The sequence below is a fragment of the Podarcis muralis genome, chromosome 17, assembly GCF_964188315.1.
Source record: "Podarcis muralis chromosome 17, rPodMur119.hap1.1, whole genome shotgun sequence".
NCBI lineage: Eukaryota > Metazoa > Chordata > Lepidosauria > Squamata > Lacertidae > Podarcis > Podarcis muralis.
In genome coordinates, this window is record NC_135671.1 from 31,662,157 (window position 1) to 31,687,170 (window position 25,014).

The 25,014-nt window shown below is 46.5% G+C and overlaps 1 protein-coding gene across 1 annotated transcript; it reads right to left on the reverse strand.

Moving 5' to 3' along the window:
* Positions 1–1,482: 1,482 nt before the first annotated feature.
* MCOLN1 (mucolipin TRP cation channel 1) lies at positions 1,483–24,773 on the reverse strand. The gene is made up of 15 exons (XM_028712325.2): positions 24,670–24,773; positions 20,290–20,403; positions 19,793–20,010; positions 16,040–16,207; positions 15,801–15,957; positions 14,899–15,016; positions 13,326–13,422; positions 13,026–13,125; positions 11,441–11,547; positions 9,865–10,014; positions 8,547–8,648; positions 7,267–7,389; positions 5,565–5,771; positions 4,868–4,998; positions 1,483–3,247 (listed from the first exon to the last, which is right to left on the reverse strand). Exons 2-15 carry the CDS (start codon positions 20,291–20,293, stop codon positions 3,211–3,213), a joined length of 1,719 nt encoding a protein of 572 aa, XP_028568158.1. The 5' UTR covers positions 20,294–20,403; positions 24,670–24,773; the 3' UTR covers positions 1,483–3,210.
* Positions 24,774–25,014: the final 241 nt, after the last annotated feature.

Sequence of the window (25,014 nt, forward strand, 5' to 3'; positions counted from 1 at the left end):
ACTATCTACAGACCTGAGTGAAAACTATATACAGTATCCCCCTGTTGGCCCAGGTTGAAACTACACTACATAACAGAACCGTATGTAACCCAAGGTACCACTGTAAAAACATCAAGCATTAAGAACCTCCCAATACAGGGCTGCCTTCAAATGTCTTCTAAACGTTGTGCAATTCGTTATCTCCTTGACATCTGAAGGGAGGGCTTTCCACAGGGAGGGTGCCACTACCGAGAAGGCCCTCCTCCTGGTTCAACCTAACTTCAATTCTCTCAGTGAGGGAACCAGCAGAAGACCCTTGGAGGACCTCATAAGGTTGCTGTTGCAGACCGGGCAAAGGGATGCAGAAGGAAGGGAAGATCCTGACTACACACCCACACCCTCCACTTAGAACAGGGGTGGCTAACCTTTCTCAGCTGGAGGGCAGCCCGTCCTCTTGAGGCCTGCATGCCAGTGCCAGGCATGGCCAAAGCAAAAACGGATGTGCCCAAATTGGGCATAACACTCACAACAAATACAGATAACCTCTCCTCCCTGCAATCTCTCCCGTTTTGCTGGACCTTTCTAACCAGGGAGCTTCCGACTTCAGCATCATCTTCTGGCAGATCTGGGCTCTCCCTTCCTACTCCAGCCAGCTCTGCATTCACTTTTCCTCTTCAAGAGAGAAAAGGGGGTCAAGGCTAAGCCTCCAGGAAGCCCAGCTGGCCGACCTGACTGGAAGAATCCGCGACCAGAAAGAAGAGGAGACACAAGAGGACTGGAAGAAATTTAAAGAAGATTTAGCTAAATATTGTAATCTAAGATAAATAGGAAATTCTTGGAAGTAACAAATAGGCCTAGGGGTAGAATAAGAATATGTGTTAGTAATTATTATGGATTTCAATATTAATAAAGGAGAAGAAGTTAGTAAATGAAAGAAGTTAATAGTATTAGAAATATGAATTTGGAGAACTGTTAAATAGGTGATATAATGAAATTCAGTTAGAGGGGATTTGAGGAAGGCAGTTATTAATGTAATGAAATTAGTAATTTGAAGTAATAGTTTATTTTTCTGTGTTTTTTGTTGTGTGTTTTGTAATGTTTTTCCTTTTTCCTTTTTTATGTGATAAATGTGAAAATCAATTTTTAAAAAATTGGAAAAAAGGAATCTCAAGTTCAAGACACTCCTCACTCCCAGCTCCCTAGCTGGCCTGCAACGAGGATAGGGACAGCCGCGATAAAGCTGGAAGACGACTCTGAATAACATCCTGGTCAGAAAGGTCCAATGAATTCATCAGGCAGCTCAGAAGGCTCTGAGCTGTGGAATTAATGTTGAAGGAGCCCCCTCTGCCTTTTCCCATGTTAGGGAATGGAATATTCCTTCTTAAGAACGAACAAAGCTTTTGCAGTTGATATTTGAAATTACAAATACAAGATCCATAACTGTTTTAGCAAACCCTCCAGGAGACAAAAGCCAAACAAAAAAACAACCCAAACGCTGAAACATCGCTTTTCTCATACCTGTATTTCTGTTTAGCTGCAAATTATTTACTTCAGTCATTCAGAACTGAACTTCGTTGTTTCATAAATTATATTAACACTCAAAATTGGTTACATCTCATTTGTTGTAGCAGTTCTATAAAATTAATGCTTTAAAACAATTGACCATTATTTGACAATACTTAAGAGGTCAACTGACCTCCCTCTTGCTTTCTTTTTCCTCACCAGTTCATTTATAGACAGTGGAAGGGAAGAGACGACACAGTTAGCTCCTCTTCCTCCTGACAGAGTCCGGTAAGGCAAATTCTAAACCTGGTCGTAGACATTTCCGTGCCTGAAGTGAAGAGTTGCAATAATCCCGCTCATCTCCTGGAACAGAGCTCATTTTTCTAAAGGAGGCCCAGAGAAAGCCAGAGAAAATTCTGTCCTTACTCAAAGCAACTGTTTCGGAGTAGAGCCAGAGCACTCTAGGGAATCAGTGGATGTGGTGATCCCTCGTTGGCATAAATACCAATTATCTTCCTTAGCCTCAATGCAAAATCCCAAACAACATGGAATTGTGTGCAAGAGACTGCCTTGAAGATCAAACTACCCACAGAAAGCAGTCCCATGCCTTAGCTGTAGGCGGGTGCCTCTTCTGAAGCAGAAAAACATGTTCTCCAAAGTAGATTCCAGTCTTAGCCTACTCACACTTCATTTAAGATCCCATATTCTCTTAATCCTAAACCTGACCAGTGAGCATGCTGCAATCTTCCTGTGCAACAATCCAGGGGAAATAAATTGATTTGCTGATACCTGATTGAAACGCAAGCCATGCCCAGCACAATTGTCTCTACAGAGGCTGCAGAATGGGATAAGATGTGTCATCCTTAAGACAAGCCTACCTGCCTGATCGAGAACAGAATCTGTTCCAAACCAAAACACTTACAAAGCCACGGACTGGAAGAGGATGGGAAGGACACTTTAGCCGAACCCCAGAGCAAATCCTGCACAGGACGAGGCAGGAAAAGCCTTGCCCTTCACCCCAGTGTTTTGAAACGGCTTCCTCAATCCTTACGACACAGAGGCTTTGTTAAAATCCATCCTGTAGCATCCCAAACCTGCCAGGTGCCAGCCAGATGTCAGGTGCTTGAGGGAAACAAAACAGAACCTTTGCGCCAGTCTTTCGGAGGCAAATGTGGCACTTGAAAAAGTTGGTGCGCAGGCAGTGTGGAAACCTCCAAGGTCCTCAAAAGCGACGTAAAGGGCTTTGCCTTGACTCACTCCTGGCGTGACCTTTTGTAAGTCTTTTTTCTTCCAAAATAAAACCTTTTTTTTTAAAAAACAACAACACTAAAGCAAAACTGCATTCCCTCGCTGCAACTGTCTGGCAAACCTGCTAATCCCACAGGGAGCCTGGGAAAAGCCGGTAGACACAGGCCAGCAATAAATCAGCCGGGACTATTGCAGCGCCAGTTCAAGACTGGGGGAGATACTGGTTAAAACTCTAGTCCCCTCTCCCACCCCCGGTCCCCCAAGTGTCTGACGCTCAAGACACCAAGGACTGTCTCAACGGCTCTCCGTGGAACCGGCACATAAGGGCGCAGCCCACAGGAGGCAAGGATATCGGCTGCCCCCTCCCGTCCTAGTCCCTGCCGGAAGACAGGAGGCGTCGTCAGTCTCAGAGGTCCACCTGCAGGTCCGTGCCCAGCAATGATCAGTCAAGGCAGTCCTTCTCGCTCTCTCTCACAGCGCTCAGTTCACCACCAGGACGTTCTCCTGCAGTGGGGTTCTTGTGGGAGGGTTCAAGGAGGGAGAAAAAGAGGGTCCTTGAGAAATAATCTTACAGTGGAGAATAGATCGCAAACACCACAGAGAGAACGTGAATTGCAGAACAATATGGGGGCCAACACAAAATGGGCGCTGACTGGTGAAGTGCAGACAAACAACTACTGGAAATATGAAATGCAGAAATTAAGAAAATCATCAAACTATCAGTTCTAGCATGCGGGGGGCCACCTAAATTATATAATTTGGTATCTGAATGATGGGTATCAGTAATTGTATTATTATTTGGCATTGTTTTAATGAGGCTATTCTTGGACTGCAATTGAAAACTAATAAAAATTATTATCAAGATGCGAAATACAGTGGAGAAGATAAAGATGGCGGCAAATGCAAGATGAAAAGAAAGTAAAATTAATATAGAAACAGTAATGATTTAAAGTGGACAGGCAGGGGGATGTATAATTTTTTGTTTTTTAAGGGAATATATTGTATATACGAGCAGGAATTGATAGATAGATAGCTGATGAATAAGGGGTAAGGGAATTTAAAAGAAATAATAACTGTAAATGGAATATAAGGAATGAAATGTGAATTGGAAATAAATATGTAATATCAAGCAATGGGGGAAAGTAGGGACACATTTAGGATGAAGAGTGGGAAGACAACTTTTCGGAAAAATTGTATCCAATTTGATGTAATTTGGTTAAAAATGCGTTAAAAATTTGGAAAACTAACAAATATTATTTGGGAAAGAACAAGGAGGGAGAAGAGAGAACCACCAAGCTTTGCGCCTCAGTGCCCCCTCCCCAAAGATGTGTCCTGGCCTCCAAGCGCTGGGTTCTCTGCCCCCAATGAGTCCTTTAATACCTGTTCTGGAGGCACAGCCCAGACCCCCTGCACAGAAGAGGGATTTGGGAAGGGGCAAGGTGGGGTCATGGGACACGGGTGGCGCTGTGGTCTAAACCACTGAGCCTAGGGCTTGCCGATCGGAAGGTCGGCGGTTCGAATCCCCGCGACGGAGTGAGCTCCCATTGCTCTGTCCCAGCTCCTGACAACCTAGCAGTTCGAAAGCACACCAGTACAAGCAGATAAATAGGTACCGCTCCAGCGGGAAGGTAAACGGCATTTCCGTGCACTGCTCTGGTTTCGCCAGAAGCGGCTTAGTCATGCTGGCCACATGACCCGGAAAAACTCTCTGCGGACAAACGTTGGCTCCCTCAGCCAGTAAAGCGAGATGAGCGCTGCAACCCCAGAGTCGTTCGTGACTGGACTTAACCATAAGGGGTCCTTTACTTTTTTAAGGTGGGGTCTGTTCTTGGAGTACAAACGGGGCCTGGCCACCCAAAGAAGAGTTTGGATTTGATATCCTGCTTTATCACTACCCAAAGGAGTCTCAAAGTGGCTAATTCTCCTTTCCCTTCCTCCCCCACAACAAACACTCTGTGAGGTGAGTGGGACTAGCCCAAGGTCACCCAGCAGCTGCACGTGGAGGAGCGGGGAAGCGAACCCGGTTCACCAGATTACGAGTCTACCGCTCTTAACCACTACACCACACTGGCTCTCAAATGGCTGGAGCCCAAGAACAGGCGTTCAGAATAGCGAGACCCATCCCCTGCAGACTCACCTCTCGCAGCAGCAGAAGACCGAACACGAGGAACCACTGTCCCGGCGGAACTTGCCCGATTTGGGGCTGTCTTTGCACTCGGCTATGTAAGCGTGGAGCTGGGTGATGGTTGCTTCCCCCTCAGACTGATGCTGCAAGAGCAAGAGACGAGAGACAGGGTTTGCATAGCTCTATCTAGGGGTCAGAGCAGTTCTGGGACTGCAGGAAGGAGAGGACTCCTATCAGACGCAAAAATTCAGATGGTGTCTCTGGACTGGCGCTAGGCCTCAGAGCTGGAGTCAGATACAGCTCAGCAGAAGAAGCAGAGCCAGCTGTTAGTGAAGTTAACTTCTTTATTCAAGGCAACAAACACACACTCAGCAATGCTCTCAATAGGTCTCGCCAGGGTGGCTAAAAATCAATTATTTTTTAAAAATAAAATGGATTTTTAAAAATTTATATCAGATTTTAAAAATTGGATTTTTAAAATAAAATGCTTTTGGAGGAAAATATCTTTCTAAAGATAGTTTTCTATTTAAGTTAAATTACGTATAGTCCAAAGGCTATTCATCAGGAAATAAGGATTTAAGTTTTTCATGTGTGCTAAAACTCAGGCTAAGTTTCTTTTTTTAAAAAAAGTCATTTGACCACATCAGTTAACAAACTGGACGCGCCAGAATGCATTGCTTTGTCAAGGTCTCTGAGAGAAGCTGCTAACCTTGATGGTCTCGTAGGAGCCAGTGATGAGAGCAATGAAGAGGCTGAGCACCATGTAGATAAACAGGCTGATGAAAGTGTACAGGTAGAGTTGGCTGAAAAGCCACACCAAGTAGCTGTTCTGCTGCATCGCGGCAAAGGTCACAAACATGTCGTCCCCGTTGATGAGTGAGAAAAGGCATTCTGACACCATCGAGAGGGTGCGGAACTGAAACCAAAACAGCAGACAAGAGCTGAGGACAAGCGAGGCCCCAAATCTGGAGACAATAGGTGAGTGGGAGAAACAGCCATTTATGACGACAACGATGATGGTTTTCAGGTTTATAGGTAAAGGGACCCCTGACCATTAGGTCCAGTCGTGGCCAACTCTGGGGTTGCGGCGCTCATCTCACTTTAGTGGCCGAGGGAGCCGGCGTACAGCTTCCGGGTCATGTGGCCAGCATGACTAAGCTGCTTCTGGCGAACCAGAGCAGCGCACGGAAACACCGTTTACCTTCCCGCCAGAGTGGTACCTATTTATCTACTTGCACTTTGATGTGCTTTCGAACTGATAGGTTGGCAGGAGCAGGGACTGAGCAACGGGAGCTCACCCCGTCGCGGGGATTGGAACTGCCGACCTTCTGATTGGCAAGTCCTAGGCTCTGTGGTTTAACCCACAGCGCCACCCGCGTCCCTTATGGTGTAAACCCTTCAGGTTTATACATTTCAATAATTTTACAGCTCTGCTGGCTTCAGAGCCGGATAAGGGATGGAAGGGGCTCCTTGTAAGGGCTCCCTTCCGTCCCTCCTCCTGCTTCGCTCTGAAGCCAGCAGAGTAAGAGCTGCTGCACAGCTATCGAGAGATCTCTTCAGCGAGAGATGCGCAGAGCCTCTTGCTCCTGCTGGCTTCCCGCCTCGCTATAAAGCAAGCAAAGCACCTGTCCCGGTGTCTCCTCCTCCTCTTCTTGCTCTGGCGTCACCGCGCTTTACAGCGAGGCGGGAGGAAGGATTGGTGAGCAAAGTGAGAGCTGCGCAAAGCCAGACAGAAGCCATGTAAGCAGCTCTCACTTTGATTGCTTTAAAGCAAGAAAAGCGAGAGCCGCTTACATGCTTTGCGCAGAATTTTTTTTCTTGCTTTCCTCCTCTAAAAACTAGGTGCGTCTGATGGTCAGGTGCATCTTATGGAACGAAAAATACAGTAATTCGGTATTTGAATGGTTGGTATTAGCAATTGTACAGTGGTACCTCGGTTACATACGCTTCAGGTTACATATGCTTCAGGTTACAGACTCCGCTAACCCAGAAATAGTACCTCGGGTTAAGAACTTTGATTCAGGATGAGAACAGAAATCGTGCTCTGGTGGGGCGGCAGCAGCAGGAGGCCCCATCAGCTAAAGAGGTGCTTCAGGTTAAGAACAGTTTCAGGTTAAGAACGGACCTCCGGAATGAATTAAGTACTTAACCTGAGGTACCACTGTATTATAATTTAGTATTGTTATGATGAAGCTATTCTTGGATTGTAATTGAAAATAATAATAATAATAATAGCTACAAGCACTTGGCTCTGTTGTAGCGTTAACTCTTCCAAGATTTAGGCAACCATCCCTTTCCCCAAGGAAGAAGCATATTAACAGTGACAATGATCTGAAAAGTTCATTGCTTTGTTTGCACTGAAGCTGGTGGCTCCATGAGAGTTCTGTCCCCCCTGCTCCCCTTCCACATACCTTGACATGGTAGGGTCCCAGCACAATCCAACCACAGAAGCAGTAGCCCAAGTAGATGACGGCCACACAGCAGCAGAAACGGATGACGTTGGGGAGGGCCACCCGCATGGTGACAATGAGGATCTAGGAAGACAGCAAGCGAGAAAACTTGAGTGGGAAAATGCCGCCCTCAATTCGGATCAGGGAGACCCGGTTACAAGTTCCAGGCGGCTCTTGTCTTGGTGAAATTAGTAGTGACCCAGATAAGGAACATTGAAGCTGCAAGAGCCTCGAGCAACAGGCAGGAGATGCAAATACAACATTTGTTTTGGGGTACAGAATCCATCACCCTGGAAAACTCAGGTTTCTCATATGTGGTGGACATGTAAGGTAGTAAATGAATTCTGGGAGATGATATATAATGAACTGAAAAAAAATGTTCAAAACAACCTTATCTTAAAAACTCAAAGCTTTTCTTTTAGGAATTTTAGGTGCCGAACTCCCAACAGATCAGAAAAGACTATTTCTGTATGTGACCACTGCTGCTCGGATGTTATTAGCTCAGAGATAGAAAGAAGATCTATCAGAAAAGAATGGCAGATTAAGTTGATGGACTATGCTGAATTAGCAAAAATGACCGGAAGAATCAGAAACCAGGAAGACCAAAATTTTAATAAGGAATGGGGAAAATATATAATTTACCTTAAAAACCATTATAAACAATTATTAGTAGGATTGGAATAACACTTGTAGTTTAATGTTGAATTTTGGGTATAATGGAGATTTAAAAGATTTGAATTAATAGAGGATTAATGCAGGAGGAAAAGGTTAATATAAGGACCCAAAAGGGGAGGAAGAAAGTTCAGGAGTCTTCAGAATTCTGTTTCTATGTTGGTTGTTGGAGAATTGCTTGTAAATTTCAAAATTTGAAAAATTAAATAATTTAAAAAAACAAAAACAAGGGCAGCTTTGTTTGTCAACATTTAGCAGGTGAAACTCTTCCTGATAAGGAGATGCCAGGAAGCACAATCTGGTAAAATTTTGCATTTCATGCAGTTATTAAAGGCACGGGAGTTGTATGATGGAAAAAAAAATATGGATCCCTAATGTGGATTTGTAAGGAAATTTCCACTGGGTGGAGAGAAACTCAGAACACCTGAATCTCAAAACCACATAATTTTATTTTTTTTAAAAAAAGGAAATCTCAGGTTTCATTTTTAAAAAGATAAAACAAAGGCTTCATTTTGGGATCTTGCTCCTGCCAATATATATGAGAGAAAAAGCAAAGGGATTCAGCTTACATTGTACTTCTGGAAGAAGCTGAGATAACGCATGACGCCGACCCAAACCAGGAGTGTAGAGGTGCCCAGGAGAATTCCACATACGTCATAGTTGGCAAAGTTCTGCAAATAAACAACACAGGGTGGCTCTTTAGGTGTCGTGAGAGCAGGGTTTCTTTTTCTCAGACTCTAGCCTAGGATTTGAGACCTTCTTCACTGGGCTCTAGCCCTCAGGCTGCCTGGTGTCAAGGCTTCAGGAAATCCTATCCCTCCCCCAGGGGGATGCCGAGAAGCAGAAAAACAAAGAGAGTTCTTACCAAGTATAATAATAATAATAATTTATAATTTTTTTACCCCGCCCATCTGGCTGGGTTTCCCCAGCCACTATGGGTGGCTTCCAACTGAATATTAAAAAAAAAACTTCCCTAAACAGGGCTGCCTTCAGTTGTCTTTTAAAAGTAACATAGTTGTTTACGTCCTTGAAATCTGCTGGGAGGGCGTTCCACAGGGCGGGTGCCACTACCGAGAAGGCCCTCTGCCTGGTTCGCTGTAACCTCACTTCTCACAGCGAGGGAACTGCCAGAAGGCCCTTGGTGCTGGACCTCAGTGTCCGGGCTGAACGATGGGGGTGGAGACACTCCTTCAGGTATACTGGACCAAGGCCGTTTAGGGCTTTAAAGGTCAGCACCAACACTTCGAATTGTGTTCGGAAACGTACTGGTAGTTTATTCAATACAGTTATACCTCACGTCGCGCTAGGTTCATGTTGCATCTTTTCAGCTTGTGAACGCTGCAAACCTGGCAGTGTATACTTCCGGGTTTTGCTGGGCACACATGAGCAGAAGCACTCTATCATGCTCCACACTGGCACCACTCCAGTTGCAGACTTTTCGGGGTGTGAACGGCACCCCAGAATGGATCATGTCCGCAACTAGAGGTACCCCTGTATTCACAGAGAGACGAAGGAAGCGGTCTCTCTTAGATAATGGCGTTGCTCCGAGTAAAGTCCCACCCCCTCAGTCCCTCCTATTCTACGTCACCCTTGCGCCGGCTAATCTGTGCTTTCTGCCTCTGAGATTTCTGTTCTGCTACTCTCATGGCACACCTGGTTCTGGAAGAGGGGGGATCAGGAATGCTTTAAAGAGCCAAGAGAGTTGGTTAGATGTCTCTCCCCCGGTGTTTCTTCTTCCTGCTGCTCCCCCACTATTTCCCAGCCTTCCCCCTCTGCAGCCTCTGAACCATGCCCTTCTGCAAACCACTGTTCTAAATCTATACTGCCCTCCTCTTCTCCCCCCCCTTCCTCCTCAGTCAAGCCCCTGACACCTGGACTGTTTCTTACCTTGGACTCAATCCCAATCTTCATGATGGTTCCGGACACAGTAAGGATGTCGCTCACCACCAGCAGGATGTACCAGCCATTCACAAATTCCAGGCGGTCAGACAGGCAGATGTCTTGATTGTAGCGGCGCTGGAAAAAATGGCTGAACTCCTGTGCAAGGAAAAGGAGCTGCTGGTGAGTTTCTCACCTCCTGAAAAACACAAGGCCTCTTGTTCCCTCCTGTCAAAGTCTCCGCCGCCCTCAGTTGCTCTTCTTTACTGCTTCCCTTGCTCCAGAAGGGGGAGATAAGGACTTTTACCGTTAAGCTTGGAAGACCCCAACCACGATGCACAGGTCTAGACAGCAACATAGTTCTTACGAGGCAAGCGCTAGCTATTCTGCAATGGAGGGGGAAAACTAAGGCTGGGCAATATCTGGTTTCCAGCATCGCGATAACAGCTAAACATTGCGATATACTGATAAAGTGGTACCTCGGGTTAAGTACTTAATTCGTTCTGGAGGTCCGTACTTAACCTGAAGCTAATGGGGCCTCCTGCTGCCGCGCCGCCAGAGCACGATTTCTGTTTTCATCCTGAAGCAAAGTTCTTAACCTGAAGCACTATTTCTGGGTTAGCGGAGTCTGTAACCTGAAGCGCATGTAACCTGAAGCGTATGTAACCCGAGGTACCGCTGTATATCACAATGTCTGAAATAAGGATGGAGCCACGTAGAGGCATTGACTGGCTTCACGGTTTTTCCCCACACTGTGATTTTTGCATAGTGTGCGCCTGCACACACACACACACACACAATATATTGCCAGGTCAAAAACAATGAAACCAATACAAGATATGGACTTCAAATCGGGTTGGGATGATATATTGCTATATCACCCAGCCTGATAAAAAACCTGGCCGACATAGTCCCCACTGCTAGAAGAATACGGCACTGGAGTCTCTGCAGAATAAAAGCTGCTGGGTCACACAAACACAGAATTTTTAATTTTGAAAGCAATTTTTGATTGCTACATTAAGCATTGACTTAAGCAGCCGATGAAGTTTTCACCAATGTCCTTTACTAACATCCCTGGGCAAACGTCTCATCACCGTTCTGCCCCATCCTAACAACATTTTTCATGTTCTTCTTTTAAAAGTTGTTTTGGCACATTATTCCCCACCCCACCCTGCTACAACCACCACATCTCCCTGCAATTTTATGTTTCTGTGTGTGTGTGTCCTGGAGGGGTTGTAGTCACCTGGTGCCTTTCAAGCCCTCCCCCTCCCTATTTCTGCACTCCACACAACTATTGCTGTGGCAGGTTCTCGTGCCAAGGCCCGGCCAGACCTTGAGTTGCACAGGCTCCAGGTTTACGAATGCAAACATACTTTGGAATATTTGTCTTCTTGCCCCACCAATGCTACAATCACTTTTGGCTACTGGTCTTTACTGGAGCAGATTAGCGCAACAAAGCTTCTGCCTGTAGACAGCAGCACCCTGAAATTTGTGTGTGGCTGGCTCAGTGGCAAGAGCACAGACTTTTCACCCAGAAAGTCCTGGGTGGTACGTCTGTAAGTAAGGATGACCCAGCAATGCTCACATGCTGCAGGAGAAGCCCCCTGATGATGGAGCGGCCACACAAGATGAAAGATAGTACGCAGATGAGGAGCACCACCACGTCAAAGAACATCCGGAAGCTGTTGTCTCCTGCAAGAAAGGAGGAAGGCAGTGGTGGGTTTCTAGACAATGCAGGGAGCTAGAGAACAAGGAAATGGTCACACTCCCCACCCGCAGAATTTTCAGTCCAAATAGGCTTGGTTAGAGAGCCCAGAGGTTGTTGGGGGACGGACGTTTGCGCAGGCAGCAAAAATGATGCTATGAGGCACATGGAAGAAGTCCTAGGGTTTCTGGACAGAAAAGTAGGCCAGCTGGAGCAGGGACAGAGAGCATTGTGGGAAAAGGGGGCAAATATCTGCCAAAAGCAAATATGGGAGAGGAAGAGAGAACAGCCTGAGCTGTAGGGACTTAGGACTGATAGAGCCTAACTGGGATAAAAAACACGCAGAACAAGACCTTGGGATCACTGAGAATATAAGCCATTTGGCTGCGACCATTGTAAAAAGGGCCAATTCAATGCTAGAAATCATTAAAAATGGAACTGAAAGTACCGTATTTTTCGCTCTGTAAGACACACTTTTTCCCTCCTAAAAAGTAAGGGGAAATGTGTGTGTTATGGAGCGAATGCAGGCTGCGCAGCTATCGCTGAAGCCAGAACAGCAAGGGGGATTGCTCCGCAGCAATCCCACTTGCTGTTCTGGCTTCAGCGATTGCCGCGCAAAACCTCTTCAGCAACATTTGATTCAGAATATTTTTTTCCTTGTTTTCCTCCTCCAAAAACTAGGTGCGTCTTATGGTCTGGTGCGTCTTATAGAGCGAAAAATGCGGTGAGACAGCAGGTGTCACAATACCATTATACTAATCTGTAGCATGCCTGGAATATAAAGCATAGTCTGGTCATCCCAGTCCTTCAAATAAAAATTTATGTGCTTGAGAAGCTCCAGAAAAAGGACAAATAAACCTTAGTGATGCAAACATCCTTCCCTATGAAATAAATCTTAAAGAGGTTGAGGCTTTTGAATTTAGAAAACGAAAATCACCAGCTAATGAGACGGATACGACAAAGAGTTTAAACATTATCAGCGTTGTGGACATCAGTTTGTGAAACTGGATACTAAAGAAATGTGTTCCTTTCTGCAGCATAAGCTTATGAAATGATCGTCTCAGAGTTTGGCAAGTCATTAAACTAGACGGCTAAGAAGGAATTGAGAGGTTTCCATAATCAAAGATGCAATTCAATGGGTTCATGAACGGGATCAGTCAGCAACGTGGAGGCTGAGAAAGAGTTCCATGTAACACTCAAATCTCTCTTTCCGAAGTCCGTATTTTGGCAGGATGAGGCTAGCCTTATGGACACATTCAGAGCGCCACGAAAAAGCCAAATATCCTTTAAGTCTATTAAGATCTTGATTCTCATTAGCCAGGAACTAAAGACCAAACCCTTAAAAAAATCAGTCTGCAAACGGTCCCTGAGCAGTGCGTCAAGCGCTGCTCTTATGCAGGTGAGGTGCTGCTTTCGAAAAGGTTTATGCTGGTACTGTGTTGCTCCCCCTGAAACCCCCTAATACCTTTGCCAGAGACACTGGGGTCTTTGCATTCCTGGATATCCACTTTGTTGTCCAAGTGAATCTTCACTCGGCCACTGTGTGCTTTATTGTCAAATGTGATCTGAGGGTGGAGGAGGAGAAGAAGAAGAAGAAGAAAAGAATGACAATGTACATCCTGGGGGGAAATTCCATCGGGCAGCACAGCAGAAGAAGCCCCAGAGCAGCATCTCCGGCCCTCTCAGTCCAACGTGTGAATGAGGGCTCCTCAAACACAGGCGGAAAGGAGGCAAAAGCAACACCGCCTCAAGCATCCTGACTCACTGTGATGGAAAAGGTGTAGCAGTCCGGGATTTCGTTGTTGATGATGGTTTGGATGTTGATGGCTTTCAGCTTAAACCGGATGGTGACATTGATGAGCCTGGCAGAGACAAGACATAGAGGGTCAGCTCTGTCACAATCTACCACCAAACGTCACAGTTTCCCACTGAATGACTGCAAACAGAATGGAGAGCCTCTCTTGTCGGAAAAACTGAAGGGAGCTGAGCCTTATATGCTCAGGAAAAAGGAGGCAAAAACTGCACATTTTGAAAACCAAGAGTCAGGCTTCAGGGACTTGGCTTCCTCCCCCACTTTTGGCCACGGATAAGAAGAACAAAGCGAAAGGAGTCTCTTACCAGTTACAAATTTTAATGATCACAGCGAGAGAAGAAAGAATCCATCCCTTGGAATGAAGGTGCTCCCAATTCTTCCCTAGCCCCCCCCCCCGTCACTCCCACATCTCGCAGCCATTGTGCTTTCTGTGCTGCCACCTTATCTGCTCTCCTCAACTTGACCTTGGGCTGAGTGGATGGACGCTTTCCAGAGAAAGTGTGTCTCTCTCTCCCAGTTCTTCTCCTCCTAGCTGGACTACTGCAATGCGCTCTACATGGGGCTACCTTTGAAGGTGACCTGGAAACTACAATTAATCCAGAATGCAGCAGCTAGACTGGTGACTTGGGGCGGCCGCCGTGACCACATAACAGCGGTCTTGAAAGACCTACATTGGCTCCCAGTACGTTTCCGAGCACAATTCAAAGTGTTGCTGTTGACCTTTAAAGCCCTAAACGGCCTCAGTCCAGTATACCTGAAGGAGCATCTCCACCCCCATTGTTCTGCCCGGAAACTGAGGTCCAGCGCCGAGGGCCTTCTGGTGGTTCCCTCATTGCGAGAAGCAAAGCTACAAGGAACCAGGCAGAGGGCCTTCTCCGTAGTGGCACCCGCCCTGTGGAACACCCTCCCATCAGATGTCAAAGAGATAAACAACTACCTGACATTCAGAAGACATCTGAAGGCAGCCCTGTTCAGGGAAGTTTTTAATGTGTGATATTTTAGTGTATTTTTGGTCTTTGTTGGAGGCCGCCCAGAGTGGCTGGGGAAACCCAGCCAGATGGGCAGGGTACAAATAATAAATAATAATAATAATAATAATAGCTGTTCCCCACCCAGTACTTCCCAGCTTCTGCCTTCTGAACTATGTCCCTCTGCAAACCGCTGTTCCAAATCTATACTACCTCCCTGCTCCTGGGAAGATTCAGGATCCTAATCAGGAGCAGGGGGAGGCTACCACCATTCCTCTTCAGTGCGGCCCTCCTCAGCACAGTCCCTGACACCATGTTGGGTACAAAAATCAACAGCTGCAACATGTCAATTGATAAATGTAAGATTAGTAGGCAGAAACCTTCAGATCTGCAAAGCTGTCCCCCCCCCCCCCAATGTAATGGGAGGCAGGAAGCCTCAATGACTTAAAAATAAAGTTGCAAGGGAAAACATGAATTCCCCCCTGCGAATTCCTCCAGTTGGAGTGGTGTCTTACCCTTCTGGCTATTGCAAACACCAAGAAAGTGTGTCTACATACTTGTAAAACTTGAGAGTAAAGTTCCTGTAGCTGCGGTCTGGCTCCAGGAGGGCTCTAGACGTCTCCTCAGAGTCCTGGGCAGAAGGTATATTTTGTGGGGGATCAACGCCAATGCACTCTACACAGAAAAGAGGAACAGATTCATACGTGTAGGGGCAGCATTGGGGAGAAAGGAAAAAACGCCAGCAGTTTTGTGGTATCTTCTCAAACTAAAGTTACACCTGCTACTCATTTTTTATTGGTAAGAGGTAAAACACAGAGAATAGCATTCCATAAACATAGCTCCTGCACAAACAAGGCAGCTTCCCTCAATCTGGGTCACAGATCAACACAAGTCAAGTAACTTAGAAACCACAGGAAGCCATGACGGACTGAATAAGGAAAAAAATAAAATGAAAGCTTCTTGACAGATTTAGCCCCCAAAGCATCAAGGATTCTGTTCCAGGACTGCCCTCCTCCACTTAAAAGGTAAAGGTAAAGGACCTCTGGACGGTTATGTCCAGTCAAAGGTGACTATGGGGTTGTCGTGCTCATCGCGCTTTCAGGCTGAGGGAGCCGGCGTTTGCCCACAGACACCTAGTCCAGTTTGTCCATGTGGCCAGCATGACTAAACCGCTTCTGGCACAATGGGACACCGTGACGGAAACCAGAGCACATGGAAACGCCGTTTACCTTCCCGCCACAGCGGTAACTATTTATCTACTTGCACTGGTGTGCTTTCAAACTGCTAGGTTGGCAGGAGCTGGGACAGAGTAACAGAAGCTCACCCCGTCACGTGGATTTGCACCACCAACCTTCTATTCGGCAAGCCCAAGAGGCTCAGTGGTTCAGACCACAGTGCCACCCATGTCCCCCGCAGAGCACAGAGGATGCTGGAGGCCCTAGGAAAGGCACCTGCTCACCTGTGATGACTTTGGGGTCAATGTTGAAGGTGTCATTGGCCGGGTCAATCCTTCCTTTCCGGTAGTAATGCTGGCAAAGCATGAGCGCCGACTGGTTTGCGCTCCCCGCATGCACGTAGGCATAGCGTCCGACTGTCTCGTTGGCAACGGCCAGGTACTACGGGGGGAAGTTGAAATGGTCATCCCGGTCAAGTCCAGCTGCCTTCCCCTTCCCCACCCGCTGTCCAACCGCTTCTCACCTTATCCACCGCATAGACCATGTGCTCATAGACATCTGCCTGTGTATAAACTGCATAGGTCTCCTCTGCCCCATCCACATAGTTCTTCAGGAAGAGGTGCTTGAAGGTCATTGTGTTCTCCTCTTTGAAGGTGACCACCATCTGATTGCTGAGCCCAAAGAGGACGAGCTGTGCGGAGGGGAGGCAGAGAGCAGGGACCAAGCAGAGGAGCAGTTAAGAATCTATGACACACTTGGCAATAGATATAGGACATAATATAGATTTTAATTTTCCAGATTCATTTCTTTTTTAACGTTTCAGTTTAATATTTCGTAAACAAGGGGCTATATGTACTTTTCAAGGGGGTTTCAGCAGCGTAAATCTGTTTGTGTTGCAGTTTATCTGGGTCTGAGGTAACTTCTGTTTCTGCTTGTCTTACTTTCATATTGTTAAACTTTGGCAGTATCTGCACTACACATTAAAAGCTCTGGGATAACATTTTTGAATAATGGGGCTGGGGCTCCCTCAGGGTGAACCCCCCACCCTCCAGCTCTCATTCCCCACCCCAGGGTGTGGGGGGCATCATTCAAAGCCACCGTAGCCTCATACCCCTTCCCGTATTGGAGGCAGCCTAGCTTACCTCAGAGGGTTATTGCCAGGATAATTTGCACAGGGAAAGCACACCATGTATACCACTTTGACTTCCTTGGAGGAAAGGTGGGGTGTTCAAGTGAAAGTAAAGCACCAAGGAAAACCCCGTGAGAGTACAAATGTGTTTTTTGAAAGCTGCCTAGAGGTGGTAGAGAGAGGTGTAGCCCACACCCTAAAACGAAAAGGCAAGAACTTTCAAACCACTGGAAAAGATAATACACAGTGACTAAAGGAGGAACAGCCAGTCAAGCCAACACCTTGGGCAGGGAGGTGAGTTTTCATGAGGTGTTGGAAACTGGATCACAGTCAGGGCCCATTTTATTTCCTTCGATTCCCATAGGGATGTGAGGCAGGGGGTGTTTGAGGGAAACTATAAGGGAAGCCCAGATCCAGATGCCCTGGCCCTCCTGGCGAGGGGTAAATCAAGGGGCAGGGCAGGTGCTTGGAAGCTGGATGAAGATACCAAGTGTTGACATGGGCCTGAGAGGGAGGGAGGGAGGGGGAGAGAGAGAGAGAGAGAGAGAGAGAGAGAGAGAGACCACAGTCCATTGGGCAAGGCCTTGGCCAAGATCTGACTTCACAATGGGCTGCAGAATGTTTTGTTTCCCAGGAAACCAGGTGAGTTGTTTGAAAGGATCCTGAGATCAGTTAAAAGCTCATTCAACTGTCTCCTTCAGATCAATTGACATGGCAGATGTCTGTCTGCTTCAGAGAACTGTCTTTTTTGGATCAGTTGGCATCAGAAACATGTGTCTCCTTCGGACAACTATCTTTGGCTCAGTTGAAAGCCCAGAGAATGGTCTTCTGCCTCCCCTGCTGCCACAGAAGGTCAGGTAAGTGCAGAAGAGGGGAGACATTCTGAAGCCTTGTTCTTCTCTCCCCCCCCCCCCCATGGCCAGTTTTTAAAGATGCTCCTTGGTTTTTTGACCTTCATAAATCCCATGCTCCCAGGGAGTGTTCTGGTTAATTTTCTGAGTTTTTCATTTGTCTCCATCCAAATGTCAGAAGAATTACCCCCCCCAAAAAAAAATCAGTAAAATCCTCCCCCCACCCCCAATTTCACCACCCCCAAATAGGAATTTCTAGGAGCTCATTTTTCACTTAGCCCTAAAATACAACCCCCACCTCTGCAGGGTTCACACCTGCACCCTTAAGTATTCCCTCCATCGGGTGCATTTCCAGCATCTTGAATTGGTTTATCAACTCCCAACTCCTATCAGCCCTAGACTGCGGATCCTGGGTGTCAGATGTCATGGAGTGGGGGGAGGAGGGCAGTTGGAATCTAGCAGCAACATCTGGAGGGTTTGGAAGGTTAGACACATAAAACAAGGTGATTTAGCATCATAACATTGGGTAGCTAGTCAGGAGTTTGTCCTGACCCTGATTGTGAATGGCCAGAACTAAGACACAAGAATTACCCACACTGGAAGAGTGGCAGACGAAGGTGATAGACTACATGGAATTGGCAGAAATGACTGGCAGAATCTGGGACCTGGGAGAATAGTCGGTGGAAGAAGATTGGAAGAAATTTAAAGAATACTTGCGGAAATACTGTAAAATTAATGAATGTTAAAATGATGTTGGATTGAAAATAAGTGGCATTGGTAATAAGATTAATAAGAATATGTAAATACGGATTGATAAATGGATGAAAATATATTGTTATAATAGGTTAAGATCTAAAGTTAAAATTAAGGAAAGAGGGTAAGGATTTGCTGAATCGATTATATAAATGGGAATACAAAAAGGGGAGGTGTGAGGAAGTCAAGAAAATAAGCAAATGAGTTTATAGATATTGAAAACTGGATTTGTTTTTAAACGTTTTTTCTTAGCTATTTTGTTCTTTGTATTTTGTATGTATTTTCTATATATTTTTCTTTTTGATAATACTTGTATTTCTCTTTTTATTTCTTTTTATTTTCTATGTTTTCTTGTTATCTTTGTAACTCTTTGTTCTTATTTTTTATATTTTGTAAATTTATGTCTTTCTTTATAAAAAAGGTTAATAAATATCTTATAAAAAATAAATGAATGGCCAGAACTAGCCACTCACTGTCTAGTGTGGAAAGTGGAGCAAAGGACTTTTTTAGGAGAGAGGACCCTGGGATCAGTTCTGCACTCAAAATGAAAAATTGTGTCACTGTGTGGAAAGAGAAGTAACCAGCTGTGACCTTTGTCTGTTTTAAAAATAGTGGTGACTTGACACATAGGTAAGAAAGGCTTTCCGACTGAGAAGTGCCAAAATCGCCTCAAAATGTGTGGCTGGTGGACACAATCTGCAAGGAGGAGGAGGAGGCCCTCACCTGAATCTGGAGAGCTTACTCTCATTTGCTTGGCACCTAAAGGTGTACAATGAAGGCACCAGGTGAGCCTCACTTGAGAAAATAAAACCCCTTTTATAAAACTTCCTCCTGTTCTTGGTGCCTGCTGGTGAACCCAGAAACATGGCACCTCTTCCCTCAGCCCTTTTCTTGGAAATTCAGCCAGGGCACTGCAAGAAAGAGGGAAAGAGGGTAATGTCTTCTGCTCCGAATGTCTCTCACTGTTTATGTGTGTTGGGGGCAGGCGGGGGGCAGAGACAGTTAGAGGCCAAAGGCCTGGTTATAGAAGAAACCTTATTGCCTGGTGCCTAAAAATATATGATGGTAGTCCCAGTACAACTGTGAAGCCTTTTCTATCTGTGGTAACTGACTAGAGCAGGTTACAGGTAGGTAGCCGTGTTGGTCTGCCATAGTCGAAACAAAATAAAAGGAGCAGTGAAGTCCAGTCAAAGGTGACTATGGGGTTGCAGCGCTCATCTCGCTTTCAGGATGAGGGAGCCGGCATTTGTCCACAGACAGCTTATCCAGTTTGTCCATGTGGCCAGCATGACTAAACTACTTCTGACACAATGGGACACCGTGACGGAAACCAGAGCGCATGGAAACGCCATTTACCTTTCCGCTACAGTGGTATCTATTTATCTACTTGCACTGGCGTGCTTTCGAACTGCTAGGTTGGCAGGAGCTAGGACTGAACAACGGGAGCTCATCCCATTGCGGGGATTCGAACTGCCGACATTCCGATCGGCAAGCCCAAGAGGCTCGGTGGTTTAGACCACACCACCACCTGCATCTCACATACCTGAATGGTGACTATTAGGATCTTGATCAGCTGGAGCACCAGTTTGAATGGCTTGCGGCCTTTGGCACGAAACTTGTCACAGGGGCTCATGAAGAAATACTTCAGACGCCTGCGGAGCTCCTCTTCTTCTGGTTGAATGGAAGCAAAGCCCAAGTTTGGCCTTGTGTCCCCATCCTGGGACCCATAACTATTCACTGGGGTGAGCAGCTTCTGTGTCTCTGCAAAGAGGGGGAAAAGCGCACAGGTTTCTACAGTCCCGATTTCATGCCATAAGGAAAGAGAATGAAATCCTTTCTGTTCACATCAGCGTGATCCAGAGATTCCTGTGGTTTAGCCAGATTAGGCTACTCAAGCACTGAAACATACAGTGTTACAGCAATTAACCCCATCAAAGCATAGCCCAATTTTACGTCCCCTGATACCCAGGAATCTGACCAATCAAGAGGAAATAAACTTCACAGCTTTGCAGCGTTCACACCAATGTCCTCTGCCCTTACCCATCCCGCAGTTTCCGAGTCAGCTGTTATCAGAAGAGTCTCTCACAAGACCGGCTTTGTGACTTCTTGCCGCTTTTCAATCCCCTTCAAGGCGTTCTGTTTGCCAGCGAGGACCTAAGAACAACACGAGAGCATGTCTTTGAAGACGCAGCCATGGCAAATTATGCCTACGCACAACATCAGCCCCAGCAGCTCTAGGAAATGTGAGCAGGCGAGACAGGCCTTGCCACAAAACAGCTCGTTTTGCTGTTTGTGATGCTGTTGTGCAAAGCGAGCACCAAACAGCTGCTCCCAGCTCCTTTGAGGCAGGTAAGGAGGGAGGTGCACCTAGCACTCTGGCAGAACTGCAAAAAGGAGGAACCGTTCTCAGTGAGACAACCCTGTGTTTCTGGTTACTAGTCCAAAGAGGAAATTCCACATGGGATCTAAACTGCTGATTGGCACAGACACAAAGTTCAGCACACTGAACAAAAGAAACCACAGTGTTGTATGCTTCAGCGTGCGCACACACACACACACCCTAAAATCCAAGACATGCCCTCCGAGAGCCTCTGAAGGCAGGAGAGTTCCCTAAACCAAATATAAACATTGCATTTATATCCCACTGTTCATCCACCACCATTTTTTTCTCAATCAGCCCTGTGAGGTTGGTTAGGATGAAATCGAGCAGCTAGCCCATGGGCGGGCAAACTGTTGCCCGAGGGCCGGATCTGGCCCAATCGCCTTCTAAGTCTGGCCCGCATATGGTCCAGGAATCAGCATGTTTTTACATGAGTAGAATGTGTGCTTTTATTTCAAATGCAACTCTGGGTTATTTGAGGGGCATAGGAATTCGTTCATTCCCCCCCCCCCAAAAAAAAATATATAGTCCGCCCCCCCACAAGGTCTGAGGGACAGTGAACTGGCCCCCTGCTGGAAAAGTTTGCAAAAAAAAGTTTGCTAACAAGGTCACCCAGTTAGCTTGATGGCTCAAGTGAGGATTTGAAGATAGCTCTCGCCCATGCTTTAAGCTGACAGACAAATGACCACTGGAGTCCCTTCGAACTTTACCATTCTATGATTCTATTATCCTAGCTCATTTCGCTAACCGCTGCACCACACTTGCTCCCAGGAAACCCCACCTCTGTCTCCTCAAAAGGCTCGGCTGCTGAGATTTGGTAGTCTTTCATTTGCCCTTGAGACTTTTCATTCAGTCAAGCTCACGAGATTTAGGAGGAACACAACAAAACGCAATTTTAGCACACGCCCAACCAATCATGACAAAGGACAACCAACTCCTTGAAGAAGGAATTTTTCCACATTTCTGCATCGGCAGCCATGACAATACCCGTATTATTGTTTTGAAACTAAGAACGTAGTTATCTGCTACAGTGGATGTCCACTGAAAGCAGTTTTACTGGGGCCTCATAAGGCGGGAACGGCAAATTGCACACATTTGAAAACTAATCATAGGCTACTGTCCTTGTGAACACTTTTAAGTTTAACAGGGCAAGCCAAGTTAAATATTTAGAGAATGCCTTATTGCTGTTAGCTGCTCTGAGCCCGGCTCTGGCTGGGGAGGGCGGGATATAAATGAATTTATTATTATTATTATTATTATGATTATTATTATTATTATTATTATTGTCAGCTAAGGAACGAGAAGCACTTTGGGACCTATTTCTGCCCCATTTTTCTATTTCTGCCTTCGGAGAAGCTCAACTCTTTCCCACCTAGACTTATCCGTTAAAGATTAGCTGGGCAGTGCCAGGCTTACGCGGTGGAGACTAGGGAGCGCATATGAAGGGATGCAGGACTTGTAGCCCCATGGAACATGTTGTTGTTTTCCAAGCACCCGCTTGCAGAGCAGAGGCAGAGAACTGGCAAGGCAAGCTCTCTCCAAGAGCAGTTTGTACGGTTGTTGAGCAACCTCAGGTTTCCACCAGACGCAATCGGAAAACCTGAAGGGTTGGGTAAGGACACTTGGAACTCCATCTGGGTCCTAACATTAAAAAGCGGCATGAGAAAGTCTGGGGGAAATGATTCATGGATGGTATTTAACTCCGAGTAAGGGACGCGGGTGGCGCTGTGGGTAAAAGCCTCAGCGCCTAGGGCTTGCCGATCGAAAGGTCAGCGGTTCGAATCCCCGCGGCGGGGTGCGCTCCCGTTGCTCGGTCCCAGCGCCTGCCAACCTAGCAGTTCGAAAGCAACCCTGGGTGCAAGTAGATAAATAGGGACCGCTTACTGGCGGGAAGGTAAACGGCGTTTCCGTGCGCTGTTCTGGTTTGCCAGATGCAGCTTTGTCACGCTGGCCACGTGACCCGGAAGTGTCTCTGGACAGCGCTGGCCCCCGGTCTCTTAAGCGAGATGGGCGCGCAACCCTAGAGTCTGTCAAGACTGGCCCGTACGGGCAGGGGTACCTTTACCTTTACCTTAGGCTTGCTAAGATGTATAAGACTGAATCAGGTAAGTGCTGGAGATGCAAAGAGGGGGAGGGAACGTTCTTTCATATATGGTGGACTTGTAAGAAGATAAAAGAGTATTGGGAAATGATCCATAATGAATTGAAAAAAATGTTTAAAAGTACTTTCCCAAAAAAACCCCTGAGTTCTTCCTGTTGGGGATAATTGAGACTGAAATTCCCAGGTGTCAAAAACGGTTATTTATGTATGCTACTACTGCAGCCCATGTTTTGTTAGCCCAAAAAAAGGAAAACGAGCGAGGTCCCAACCAAAGAAAAATGGCCACTTAAATTGACAGAATATGCACAACTTGCAGACTTAACATACAGAATAAGAGAACAAGAAGAACATGCGTTTAGAGAAGATTGGAAAACATTTATTGAATAGATGGGAAATAACTGTGTACAGCTGAAAACGTGGCAGCATCAAGATAAATTCAACTGTGTAAATAAGTTTTGATGGATGCAATAATGGAATGTTGAATGGTATAGTTTTTGTAAAATAAGCAGGGATTTATGATATGTAAAATGAACCGTGGAAAGAGAAGTCATTGATATCTTAAGGATGTAAAATGAGTATTTTAAATTGTAAAACAGAAAATTTAATAAGAATTATTTAGAGAGAGAAAGTCAGGGGAAAGAGGGGAGAGAAGAAAAGAGAGGAATTGGTAGGACTGGACACACTTTCGATTAGTAAAGGGGAAGCAGAAAAGAATTGGAATGTGATGCTGCCGAATTTCATCCCAGCAGATCCAGGGACCTTCTAGCTCACCACAGAAACTGTCCCTCTTTATTCAGCTATTTCATTCTTGACACTATTGACCCTGCTACTCTCGGTTTCTGCTCCCAGACTTTGGAACTCCCTCCCCAGAGAAGTCAGACCAGCTCCCAGGCGAAGACGACCTTTCTTGTTTCAACAGGCTTACGGGAACCGACTGCTTTTAATGAAAGTGTCGGTGCCGTGCTGTTTTTATTGCAATTATCAGTACGTCTTTAATAGATCTTACACCCACATACATAGTTTTAAGAGCCAGTGTGATGTCATGGTTAGAGTGTCAGACTAGGGCCTGGTAGACCCTGCTCAAGTCCCTGCTCTAGCCATGAAACTCACTAGGTGACCTTGGGGGCCAGTCACTGACCTACCTCAAAGGGTTGTTGTGTGGATTAAATGAGGAGGGGGAGAACTATGTACACAACCTTGGGCTCCTTGGAAGAAAAGGTGGGGCAGAAATGCAATCAATCAATCAATCAATCAATCAATGGTTTGTTTTTAATTAAATGATTGGTGCTCCCCACAACTATGTTTTTAAGCTGTTCTTATTTTTATGCATAAAGTGCCTTGAGTCCCTGTCAGTGAAAAAGGTGGAGTAATAATAATAATAGCCAGTCTGCAGTAGACGATCCTGCTCCCCGCTCTGATAGGATCTCATTCATTTGATTAGATCCTGTGTGCTATTGTTCTCTGAACTGCCCTGGGGCAAAAACACCTCCTCTCAATTGCTCTTCAATTGTGTGGCAACTTTTTGCCCGTGTTCTCCTTCCCTCCCCGTTCGCAGGATCCGTATTCTTCCCTCCCCACAACCACCCCAGGCGAGGCTGCATCAAGGGGCGCTGGGGGCAAACGATCGCACCTCCCTCCCTCCGTGCCGCAGCCCCGATCCAACCCGCCTCCCCAGCCCCCGATGCGGGCAGCTTTCCCCCAGCGAAAATAAAGGTCGTCGGGATCCCCCGGGCACGCGTCCCTCCTACACGTCACGTCTGGTTTCACCAATTCGGGTGACAGCCAGCCAGGCGCCCTTTGGCTTTCCGAGGATCGCCCGCACTCAATCCCGGATTCCCAACGCCGGACCCACATAACTACACGCGCGCGTGCATGCACACGTTCAACATGAAAGCCTCGTTTTTTCGGGGTTGGGGGGACGACGGCGGGACTCCCTTACCTCCTTCGCGGCCGGCTCGGAAAGTAACAACAAGAGGATCCCAACATCCGGTCATGAGCCCAGAAGGGGCGGGCAGGGGCGGGGCGAGGTCGCGTCAGAACCCGGAGGAAGGGGGAGGGGAGGCGTGGGAGGCGGCGCTGGATTTCCGGGCTTAGAATGTAGCAAAGAGGCGCGGGATTTAAGTTAGAGATGCTCGCGCTTTCAACTCGGAGCTGCGCACGTTTCAGTTCAGATATGCACGCGTTTATGTGCACGCTCTTTACTCCAGATGTGCACGCGCGTTTCGATTCAGATATGCCCGTGTTTAAAGTCAGATGTGCACGCGTTTGAACTCGTGATATGCAC